Raw genomic sequence first — 12617 nt, forward strand, 5'->3', positions numbered from 1 at the left:
AAAATATATATATATATATAAATACACTAATAATAACTTACTTAACCATTAAGTAAAAAAAATATTAAAAAAATTATATTATTTATTATATTTTGTATAAAAAATTAAAAAATATTGTAATGATTAGATGAGATGAATTGAAATGAATTAAGAAAATTTTAACAGGGAGCTATATCCACCTTGTCTCTTCTTTATTTACCTGTTTAAAAAAAAAAATTCAGAAAAATTCAAGCCCTGAGAGATTCTATTTCATTATTTCAAAAACCAAAAAAGAATAATGCATCATAAAACAAAATATTAGTCTATTGGATATTATATTCTATTTGCTTTCAAATACAACAAATGATGACCTATGACATGCATTTTGCAGTTGCTAATTACAAAACAAACCCCACTACAAGAACTGGAGAACCCAACAAGAATAATAATGGAAGCATTAAACAAAAACAACCACTGCCTGCATGACAATGGCTACAGGGACACCAATGCCCCACATATAACTGCACATTATCACATTAAAACGTGATAATGGCTTCTTAACAAATACCCCCCCTCATGTTGATATAACCGGAGGGGCGAAAATGAATTGACCCAGACGTCAAACCAAGAAACCCGCCTAGGCTTGATGGACTATGTACTATACACATGAACAACAACAGAAAAAGAAGATTATATGCACAGGTTTTAGCACATCATTGACGTGTAGATCCCACGGGCAGACATCCGAAATCATGATTATGATCATCACTCTGCACGTGAAAGTAAAAACCCAAATCCCGAGTTTTCACGAATTAAGGGAGGAGGATCGATGTCTGCTATATCTACTTGTTGCATTGACTTGGAGATGTCATCCACAGAGAACGGGATACTACATTGAAAGTATAAAATGTAAAGGCAAAAGGTTGCATATACGAATGGAGAAAGAAATCGATGGAAACGGAGTGTAATGTAAAAACAGTACCTTGAGTCATCATCTAATAGGAAGGAACTACTAACGGCATTGCTAGAGTCCTCCGTCATCATAACTCTCATGCTCGAAATAACCTGAAAGATTAAAGAAATTTTTGCATGACATATTCATATCTGGATATGAACAGAACTTTCTGTCACACCAAGGCAATGATGGATTAACAAATGTCCAGTGCTAATCAAACTCGACTTACATCAGCAGACACACTATGTGTGCCATATTTGTCATCCCAATACATTGTACTGATCCTGTATAACTGTTGTATGCTGAGCACCTGAAGAAGCAAACAAGAAGCAAACTCGATAACAATAACAAAAAGGGAAAAAAAATACAAATAAAAGCATACTACTAAGTAATCTACGTGAAAAGAGGCACTAACAGGACAAAGCTCCTTGGTTATTTCATTCAAAGTCTTCTTCGGCTTTTGATGTATAACCTGAATTGTTAAGAAATTGAAAGAAAAGAGCTCGTAAGGCAATATAAAATAATGAGATGGCTGAGTTATTTCGCCTGAAGGCTTGTACAAATGAATCTTACTAGGAATCCAACAGCCTGCCTAATATGCTTCAGTTCATCCCAAGCTGAGCCTGCATACTGTACACGAGGATTCCAGGTAAGATATAAAAAAAAAATGCAGGAAATAAAGGTTACACAATTTGAATAATTCTCACTTCCTCAGTAGCCCCGTAACACCACTGTTCTAGTTCAGCCAGACCCGCTTTTACATACTCCCCATTACTGAATGAACAACACTCACGCCGCAGAAGAAGACTGCAGCAGCAAGTAAATTTTGAGTTTTATGGGAATTACAGATATCCCATGACTGCAATATATAATAAACGAAGAGTAAATGCAATAGTAGAGAAGCAAAGAGGAGAGTGATGGGTGCATCTACCTGTTGAATAGCTGAACATTGATGAAAGAGAATATCTGAGTGAACACTTTACGGACTAAGAATGGGGGCACCTGTAAAGCCAGACCATATTAGAGAATAATATTGTTCCAACAAAAACACAATTGTAGAAATTTGTATTTATAAAAAAAAAAAATTGTAGATATTTGTGAAACCAAAGGTCTCACATAGTTTGCTTTCATCAACTGCAAAAAGTTGTTTAAGCTTTTAACAATGCTCTGCCAATGTGCAATTAAAGCTTGCTGAGCAACAGCGTTAGCTTGGGATCGCCCTTTCACTAAACTTATCCGTGATGTCCTGGGTGCCTGCATAATATTTTACAAACATATTAAAACAGAGACATTTTTGCTCCTATCCTACTTGCCACTTCCCTTTCTTAAGTGGGATCAACACATATCAAAACAGATAATGGCACCCATAAACTTTTTATGCATCTTCCCCTATAATGAATGCTGTGTATTGGGAAATTCAAGTTACCAATAGTAGATAATTACCCGACAATCATGCATCAATTGTCCAAAATCTGTCTCAAAGAGTCTAAAATGCAAGAACATTCTTATAATCTTATTTTCATTAAAAAACAGGAAATTTGAAAATGGCACACCAGAATTAGTATTTGGGCTTTGGAGTCATATATATTGAAAAATAGTTTACTGAATGAGAAAAACAATTTGAATGTCTCTCACCAAACATCAAAATTAACTGGATAAAATACAGAGTTACAAGTAGAATAATTAAGTAGTGAGGAAGCCAAAAAGGTGAGTAATGGAGAGTCAATACCACAATAAAATGAATAGTCTTTTTCTTTTTAGTGAAAAAGTAGTAATAATAAAATAGTAGAAGAGGTAAGTGGTGGGGAAGCCAAAGGGATAACTAATGGAGAATCAATAACTACAATAAGATGAAGAGTCTGTTTTTCTTTATTGAATAAGTAATCATGAAATGGTGGAAACCTCTCATCTTCAAAACTTTTTCAAAACCTAAATATCTAAATATATAGAGTAAATTAGATATCATGGCTCAATATGAGCAAAGCTCAGGCTCCAAAAATGATATATGTTACAGATTGGTGTGAGTGATTTTGTGTCACAAGGGTAAAAAACTGATTTTCCTTGTGACACTGAGGATGCCATGAGTTTCCTTTAAGCTAAACCATCACTTTTGAAAAATAAAAATAAAAAACCTCTACTGCTATACAATTGCAAGATTATTATAACAAGCAATCATTAGGCTGCTTCAATCATCTGTATTACAGTTATAAAAAAAAATCTGTTTTACTATCTTCAATTGCAGTTTCTTTTACAGTCTATCAGAAGTAATATATATGATTGCCACCAGGTGTCCGAGACAATGTTCCAACTAATCTCAATGGTGCACAAGCTCTTGGCAAAAAATTTTCCGCAAGTGCACCGAGTAATTCAAGGGAAAGCTTCCCTACTCTGATGGCCCCAAGAGTTTTGAACCAAAGACTTTTGAGTTTATACAGCTTGCCACAGACCACTACGCCACCCCTTGGGGTAAAAAATATAATATATATATATATATATTGAAAAATAGTGATATCAATGGTAGTATAAACAAAAAAGAGCTTTTAGAACTACCTGGATACATAATCCAAGTAATGGAGAGATCTCTTTCTTTAGATTGTCCCTTATCATTCCATAAATCTTCTCAAGGAAGGCAGTAAGCTGCTGCTTAAACAATAATGCCGGATACTTCGCCTCAACTTGCCGCAAGTCATCAAGTCTACCAAGCCCTCGACCACTAAGAAATGATGAGAGCCCTGCACTTTGAGGAGATGACCGTAACCCCTAGAATTCACATGAAGGAAAAAGGAAATAAAAGAAGAAGAATAAGAAATAAAAATAACAAAAAAACCCCAGAAGAAACTACATGTACGAGGTTACATGAATGTTTCATACTTGAGACACCCTTCCAAAAAGAGAAGCTGTTGCAGTTCTCCGCCGCTGTGGAGTCAAACTAGCTGCTCCACTTGCTTTGAGCGTGTGTTGGAGCAGAAACAATAAAGTTGATGTATTAGATAACCAATAAGCTAATACATCATTATTATCTGGGACCTTCAATACGCAAAACACACCAGCATTAATAACTTCAAATGATATGTCAGAAGAAAAAAGAAAATATTACTCAAAATGCAAAGGCAGATAAGAGCTGAAACTCAAAGGTAGGGTAAATTGACATATGCATACATTTCAAAAACGATAAAACCGCAACCTACCTCCAGGGCTGAAGCTATTGTTTGAATGATACGATCAAAAACACTAGTTCTGTCAACTTCAAATGACCTCCAGTGAAGAAGGCATTTGTATATGACACAAGCAGCAACTGGTTTGCCCCCAGAAAATCCCAAATCTTGAGATATGCATTTAATCAGAAGGTCCTGGTTATCCTGCGTCAGAAAAGCAGAGTGCAAGAAACCAGTTAAAGAAGGAAAATAGAATACCAAGAAATTTTTATGTATGCTTTTGAGGAGCAGACTGTTTCACGTATGTCACCTGTTGCTTCTCATTAAGAGATTTCTGTGGTTTCTCCTCTGATTCAGGCCCGCGTGCATTTGAGACAGCATGAGTCATATCCTGAAACAAAATACAGAATCAGAATTGACTGCTCTTCCATCCCCACGAGTTTCTTAAAGACTTAAATATTAAAAGGAATGATCTCTCACTGATGCAACCTTGGCTTCTCCATTTAGAACATTCCCATTCTCTGGTGTTCTCTGTAAAATTCAAGAAATAAACACATTTCTACAGATTTGTATATTACATGCAAAGAAATTGTAAAAGAAATGACAATTCCACTATACCTGAATAATCATAGTCTTTGGTCTCGTAGACAAAGGTTTGCCAGTTGGTGACAAGGTCAGTGCCTGCTGTCGAAGTACTTGATTCTCGGACTCTAAATTGGATAGCTTGTCTTCTAACCTGAATCAAATGGATATATCAACTTCACAGACATTTTAAGGTTTTAGGCATTAAAAATGTTTACGTAGAGAGAGAGAGAGAGAGATTTAGACCAATATGCTCCTGCATGCATACATTAACACAAACAGAGAAGTGCACATTTCTAGATCAGAGGTGAGAGGATGGGGAGCCTGACTTAAAAACAATTGATAGACAAGTTGGAGTAGAATTCCTTACGAAATAAGGAAAACTGAGAAACACATTAATCAATGAGCAAAGTGTGAACTTGCAGATACATTTCAGTGTCACCACTAGGTTGATCTCTCTCTCTCTCCCCCCCTCTCTCTCTCTCTCCTCTCTCTCTCTCTCTCTCTCTCCCTCCCTCCCTCCCCTCTCTCTCTCTCTCATGTTGTTTAACTAGACAACAGGGCCGGACTATTACGGCCACGTTAATGCAGCTGAATCAACTAAACATACTGCAAAGAAGGGTGGATTCAGTCAACCAGACATGCAGCTCATTGTCTGCATCACTTGAGAATAATAGTTGACAATTGCACTAAGTTTGAGAATAATAGTTGACAACTGCACAAGTTTCACTAGTGTTTACAAACCTCTGCACAGATTCCTGAAGCTGATCCACCTTTTGTTCTGCATCTTCAAGTTTTTTGGACAGCTCTGCATTTCTAGCCTCAGAATCTGTGCGAGCTTTCCTGGCTTCCTCTGCTGTCTGCCTTTCAGATAGTAGCAAAGCCTGCATAGTGAGAAAGATTCATTTAGGTAGCGAACCTCCAAATTTCTCTCTCTAAGTTTAATACCCTAGATTGTGTGATGGGAAGATGGTGCATAACATTCCATATTGCTTGGAGGGGAGAAGTTTAAGTCCTTTATAATAATTCCAAAGGGATCCAATTGGAACATTCACTAATCTTTTTGGAGTATGGGCCTAGATGTGGCTCGGACCTACCTTAGATTGTTACAAATGGTATCGGCGTCAATTCCAACCAGAAGTGTAGGACTAGAACTGTGCCATCTATGATGGACTTGGCCCAATGAGGACATCAGGGATTTTAGGGGAGAGATTGTAATTCCCCGGATTGTGTGATTGTGTGTGTAAGGTAGTGAATGAGATTACACATTGCTTGTGAGGGAGAAGTTCAAGTCCTTTATAATGATTCCAAAAGGCTCTAATTATAATATTGACTAGCATTTATGGAGTATGGGCCTAGATGTGGCTTTGGCTTTCCTTGGGGCAATACACTAAGTCACTCGTAATTAATCATTCTAATTAGCATAATGAGATGATGACATGAGATTCAATTTTTTTTATAAGTAAACAAGTATTATTAATTCAAGAATGGGCAACAACTGCCAAATACAAAAGTCATTATGCCCTATCTACGTAAGCACATTAGAAACTAAGAAATCATGAAAGTTCATGCCATTAAAGTCCACAGCAATTGCCCAAGTACAAAGAGTCCTAAAAAAGAAAACTTTAAGCTCCGCCATAGATCTCTCTGTCTTCAAATGTCCACTCATTGAGTTCCTACCACAAGCACCACATGATACAAATCGGAATCATTTTCCAAACCACTTTGATCTGTTGCACACCTCGAATGGAGATCCAACAAGCCAACATTTCCACCACAGATTCTTGCATCACCCACGCTAGATCCATTCTTTTAAACACCTCGTGACAGAGAGACCTAGCAACCTCACAATGTAAAAGTAGATGATTCACCGACTCACCCCCACTTTTACACATGCAGCACTAGTCTGTAACGATTATCTTCCTCTTTCTCATATTATCCGTAGTGAGAATCTTACCTAAGGAAGCTGTCCACACAGAAAGAGGCTTTGGGTGGAGCCTTGTTCTTCCAAAGCCTTTTCCAAGGAAACTGTCTCAGGTTCTTGTGTGAGAACCTTATAAAAGGAACAAACTGTGAATACCCCTCTCCCTGCAGGAGTCCACCACAAACCATCTTCATGCTGGATATTCGGATGACCAGAGTACAACAGACTATACAAATCTACAAAACTCTCCACCTCCCAGTCTTGCGCCGCCCGAATGAAATTGATATTCCAGTGTGTACTCCCACCCAAGATTCTCATAACCTCCGCCACTGTGGCATCTTTGTAGAGCATTGTTGCCACACCAAGCATCCTTCCAAAATCTGATCCTGGATTCTGTACCCAATTGAAACCAAGTATGATGATGGAAGAGGCCTCCCACCCTCTTCTTATATGTTTCCATAGCCCCACTCCATAGGTGCCTCTAACTTCTCTAGTACACCAACCCTCCCTTAAACCACCATATTTGTTCTCGATCACTACTTTCCATAAGGCTTCCGGTTCTTTAGTATATCACCACAACTATTTTCCAAGTAACGCCCGATTAAACAATCTCAAATTTCTAATACCCAACCCGCCACTAGAGATGGGACAGTAAACCATCTCCCACTTAACTAAATGAAATTTAAATTCCTCTCCTAATCCACCCCACAGGAAATCTCTCTGTAGCTTCTCAAGCTATACCGGCCACACTGGCCGATATAGGGAATAAGGATAAGAAATAGGTAGGTAGATTAGAAAGTGTACTCTTGATCAACGTAATCCGGCCCCCTTTCGACAAGTACATTCTCTTCCAACCTGCCAATCTCCTCTTTATTTTTTCAATCACCGTATCCCAAATCGAGCACGTCCTCGAATTGATACCCCACGGGAGTCCCAGGTACATCATAGGAAGAGACGCTATCTTACAACCCAAAATCCCAGCCAACTCTCAGACATTCTAGACTCCCCCAATCGGCACCAACTCGGATTTATCATAGTTCACTTTTAAGCCAGACACAACTTCAAAACAAAGAAGCAGCGCCTTCACAGCACACAACTGGTCTGGATTGGCCTCACACATAATAAGCGTATCATCTGCAAACAACAAATGAGAAATAGTAGTAAAACCCCTACTCGAAGATCCAACCTGAAAACCACTTACAAAACCATTAGCCAACAAAGCTGAGATCATCATGCTTAGTGTCTCCATAACAATAACAAAAAGTAAAGGAGATAACGGATCCCCTTGTCTCAAACCACGAGAACTCGAAAAATAACCCTCTGGGCTGCCATTGATCAAGACAAAGAATCTTGCCGTGGAAATACACCAGCCAATCCAGGACCTTCACCTCTCCCCAAAACCACATCTACCAAGTAGATATAGAAGAAAATCCCAATTAACATGATCATACGCCTTTTCTACATCTAACTTGCACATAATCCCTGAAGTCCCAGCCTTCAATCTATTGTCCAGACATTCAATGGCAATTAGAACCGCATCAAGAATCTGTCTACCCTTTACAAATGCATTTTGGGGCTTAGTTACAATCTTCCCCAACACCACACTTAACCGATTAGCGAGTACTTTAGAAATAATCTTGTAGACTCCATTCACTAAGCGAATAGGCAGATAATCCATAATCTCACTCGCCCCCACCTTTTTAGGTATTAATGCAAGGAAAGTGGTGTTAAGACTTTTCTCAAATTTTCCAACCGAGTGCAACTCCTGAAACACCTTCAAAAGATCTTTTATCATCTCCCAACATTTTTGGAAAAAGTCCATAGAGAAACGATCAGGTCCGGGAGCCTTATCTTTTACCATATTCCTAACTACATCATACACATCTTTCTCCTCAAAAGCCCTCTCCATCCTAGCTACATCCCCCATCTCAATAGGGTCAAATACCAACCCATCAAGAGTAGGCCTCCACCCCACCTGCTCAGTAAGGAGCTTCTCAAAGAAATCAACAACATGATCTTTAATAACCTCATCTTCCCTAGACTCCACCCCTTCAATTTTCAGTACCTCAATGTTATTGTTTCTTCTTTGCGAGTTTGCAATTCGATGGAAGAACTTCGTACTCAGATCCCCTTCCCTTAACCATAGTGCTCTTGACTTTTGTCACCAAGATATTTCTTCTTGTAAAATAATCCTCTCAAGATCTACGACCAGCACAGTTCTTTGTGATTGCTCCTCCTCAGAAAGTGGCCTCCCTTCTTGGAGTCTTTCTAATTCCTGAATTTCCATCCACTTGATCTTTTTGTTCTCCCTTACATTTCCAAAAGACTATTTATTCCACTCCTTCAGGTCTCTCTTTAAGGCTTTCAGTTTGTTCGCAAAAATGAAACTAGGTTGTACCATTGAATTGATAAGAAATCCACCATTGTTTAAACCTATCCACAAAACCTTCTGATTTCAAAAACGTATTCTCGAACTTAAAGTATCGTCTACCACTATGAATGTCTCTGCAATCCAGCAAAATAGGCCAATAATCTGACTTTAAGCATACCAAATGCTTTTGCCATACTTCCGGAAAACGACTTGCTCACTCAGGTGAAACTAAAAAGCGATCCAAGCGAGACCAAGTCTGGTTATTTGACCATGTGGCTGGGCCCCCTGCGAGAGGAAGGTCTATCAAATTCAAGTCAAAGATACACTCTAAGAACTCCACACTTGTAGGCCTCAATCTTCTTCTTCCGAAGCTTTGACTTTGGAATCTCACAACATTGAAATCACCCCCAATACACCATGGAAGATCCCACCAACTATGTACCCCTACTAGTTCATCCTACAATAATCTTCTGTCAATGTCTAAATTTGGTCTATACACACCTGCAAAAGCCCATAAGAAATCATCGAACACACTTTTAAAAGAGTACGCTATCATATATCTCCCTATATATTCCTCCACTTTCTCCACCACCCGCCTATCCCACATCACCACAATTCCTTCCGATGCCCCTAAAGAGGCCAAGTATATCCAATCCACATGAATACCGTTCCATAAACTTCACACAGTCTTCCTATTTATCAATTTCAGCTTCGTCTCCTGTAAACAAACAATGTCCGCTTTCCACTCACGAAGCAAGTGCCGAACCCGGTGGCACTTATCTACCTCGTTGAGCCCACGCACATTCCAAGACACAATCTTAGGCTTCATTTAGGAACAGCCAGCCCTTTCCCTTTTACCCTACTCCTATTGGAGCTCCCCTCCGAATTCATCTACCACGCCAATTTTTTAAGCTCTCGAATTTTCTTCGAGTCCCCCTTCCTTTTTTGTTGATGACCAGTTTCCATAGCAGTTAACAACACTATGAACTGCTCTTCATACCCTTCACAATCAATCCCCACATAATGTTGGATCCCCCTCCTATTAAACTGAAAATTCTGAAACTCTTCACCCACTGAAATCCCATCCAAGCCCCCACCTGATCGCAAGCCTCAGGGAGAAAAAATTCATCCTCCACCGAATGCATAAGGTCGACCGAATCTTCATCCTCCTCAGCCAACTCGAAATCCTCATACAATTTGACAGACAGGTTCGCCGGAGCCAAACCCGCGTCTCCTCCAATCATCGGCGACGTCTGAGCTTTTCCTTTGGGGGAGAAAAACTCGTTCTGAACTCCACCAACGCCTTTTGCGCACAGTACACCAGCGGACCATCGTTGGCGACCTTCATCCCCTCCGTTGACAACGTCTGTGCAACCTCCACCTGATCCTCCACCGTTGGCAAGCTTTCCGGCACGAAGCCGAGATAGTGTAACTCAATGGGCACACTGGGTTAGGGCTCTCGTTGCAGCGTGAAACTACCATGGGCTGAAAAAAACTCGCCCCGATCCTAGGCCCATCACAATGGGTCCTGGGCTTAGACGGCCCAGCCCCATCACAAGGGCCTGAGCTTGTCGAAGCCTTCTGCCTAGCCTTAGTCCAAGTAGGCCCACCCATTTGACGCCAAACAGCCTATCCGTTACCCACTTTAACTTTCTGTTGGGCCTCACTCTGGGTTTTTCTAAGCCCATCTCCCATTGCCTTTTGTTTTCCTCTTAAATCCCCCTTTTCGTACCTTACCTTATACAAACCGACAACCTCAAGTATTTCAACCATATCCTTCTGCAGAAGTTGTAACTGCCCCTGCACCTCCAACAGCATCCTACGGACCTCCCATGCCTCCTGACAAGCCATAGAACTTCTGCTATGGGAGTGGCTCAACACACCATACAGCTTCGACGGAGCTTCGCGACGCCCATGTCCCCTGATAGAGCCCCTCACACCACTATCACCTTTCCTCATCACATTCGGCATCGTCGTAAAGAGCGCCTCCTTATACGACCTTGTTTGGTGCCTCATTGCCCCCTTGACAACACTCAACTGACCTCCACCAGGAAACTCCTTTCTCGGCTCTAACAGCACCTCCCACATCTTCCTCCACCCCCAACCATTCTCACCTTCTGGAATGCATAAGACATTCCTTCTCCCCCCTAGTTATACTCAGCAACCTCAAAATATCTCCCTCTACGATTTGAGCAACGCTGAGCAATAAAAGTACAATATCCTTCTCTAAATGCTGAATACACCTCCTTTCTTCCTCCTTTCATGCTCTCCTCTAACACCGTTACAGCATGCAATGCGAAAACGAAAAAAGTTCATGTGTACGGAGAGAAAAATTTTAGGAGAGAGAAACCTGATGCAAAACCCGATGACCCTTTTACTACCTGAACCAAATTGAATCCAAGTACGTTTGGTAAATGATATAAGAGAAATTTTTAAAACCTCTCACAATTTCCTTCCCAAACATAACTCAAACGCAAAATACTTTTCAGTTTCAAAATCTTCAACTTTTTCATCTAATCATTACCTAATCATTACAACCTTTAGAAACTTCAAAACAAAACAAAAAAAATGAATACAACTTTTTCAAACTTCAAAACAAAAATTATATTAAAAAAATTATATTCAAACAATTTTTTAACTTTATAATATTTTTATTCAACTTTTTCTCTCTGCTTTCCCAAAATCAAATAAAACATCTTAACTCAAACTATTCAAAAACCATTTCACTAGTATTCACAAAATTCTGAGATACTCCAAGTGTCCAATTGAGCCCTAAGACTAATGCGAATTTAGCAATTCTCACTTCAATTCAAATAACTCAAGCATGTGGTACATACAGCTTTATCAATTCATATTAAGCCAAAGAACAGAAGAAATCCACGTGTATATGCAATAATGAAGTTTCATATCACTAGCTATTATAATGTAATTCAACATGTAATTAAATTAGAATGCAAGTCTATCGTGGCGTGTAAATTAGAAGTACAATTGAACATGAACTAGCTTCAAAAGATTGTATGTATATCAACACCACAGCAGTTAAGAATTCATGGGAGAAAACACTAATCACACATCCAAATAACTCATGGGAGAAAACCTAATGCATACAATCATTATCATCCAAGCTAGATTGCGTACCTTTAAACTCTCCACCTCAGCAGTTAAATGATCAATCTTTTCCATATCTTGGATTATAACAGGAGTCTCCTTAACGACTGGAGGAGCTTCTTCAAGAGCTTTCCGACTAGCTTCTCGTTCTTGGATAACCCTTGCATTTGCTTCTTCTACTTGTTTTTGCATTGAATGCAAAGCATCCTGTAATTTTGCAATTTCCTGGACTTTTTCCTCTTCCAAATCAGTCTGATACAATTCAACATGTAATTAAATTAGAGTGCAAGTCAATTGTGGCTGGTATAGTCTCACTAATCCACATCATAGCTTACTTGATGTTGAAGTACAATATAAAAGAAAATGAAGTTACCCTTAATCTCTTCTCAAGCTGCAAACGCCATGTTAGTTCTTCCACACGCTTTTCTAGTTTGTCTTTTGCTTCTTTAAGGGCACCAGTTTCTCTTGCAGCCTGTATGGATTTACACCAATAGTCACCACATGAATTATTCCTCCGACACAATGTCTGACACACTGCATCTT

General features: G+C 39.4%; 1 protein-coding gene across 3 annotated transcripts in view; it reads right to left on the reverse strand.

The window, feature by feature from the left end:
- Nucleotides 1–288: 288 nt before the first annotated feature.
- Nucleotides 289–12617, reverse strand: part of LOC121249885 (myosin-17-like) — a 31440-nt gene continuing 19111 nt past the window's right edge. The window contains exons 23-39 of one of the 3 annotated variants that reach the window (XM_041148723.1): nt 12448–12546; nt 12105–12326; nt 5416–5555; nt 4708–4825; nt 4570–4620; nt 4400–4480; nt 4123–4293; nt 3806–3961; nt 3485–3694; nt 2051–2188; nt 1866–1936; nt 1642–1741; nt 1508–1564; nt 1350–1406; nt 1164–1244; nt 962–1044; nt 289–868 (exon numbers count right to left, since the gene is read on the reverse strand). In XM_041148723.1, the coding sequence (XP_041004657.1) occupies nt 745–868; nt 962–1044; nt 1164–1244; nt 1350–1406; nt 1508–1564; nt 1642–1741; nt 1866–1936; nt 2051–2188; nt 3485–3694; nt 3806–3961; nt 4123–4293; nt 4400–4480; nt 4570–4620; nt 4708–4825; nt 5416–5555; nt 12105–12326; nt 12448–12546 (1959 nt within the window). In that variant the 3' untranslated portion in view covers nt 289–744. The remainder of the gene's footprint in view (nt 869–961; nt 1045–1163; nt 1245–1349; nt 1407–1507; nt 1565–1641; nt 1742–1865; nt 1937–2050; nt 2189–3484; nt 3695–3805; nt 3962–4122; nt 4294–4399; nt 4481–4569; nt 4621–4707; nt 4826–5415; nt 5556–12104; nt 12327–12447; nt 12547–12617) is intronic. The other 2 variants (XM_041148724.1, XM_041148725.1) reach the window with 2 other exon arrangements.

This window comes from Juglans microcarpa x Juglans regia, chromosome 2D (genome assembly GCF_004785595.1).
Source record: "Juglans microcarpa x Juglans regia isolate MS1-56 chromosome 2D, Jm3101_v1.0, whole genome shotgun sequence".
NCBI classification, from domain to species: domain Eukaryota; kingdom Viridiplantae; phylum Streptophyta; class Magnoliopsida; order Fagales; family Juglandaceae; genus Juglans; species Juglans microcarpa x Juglans regia.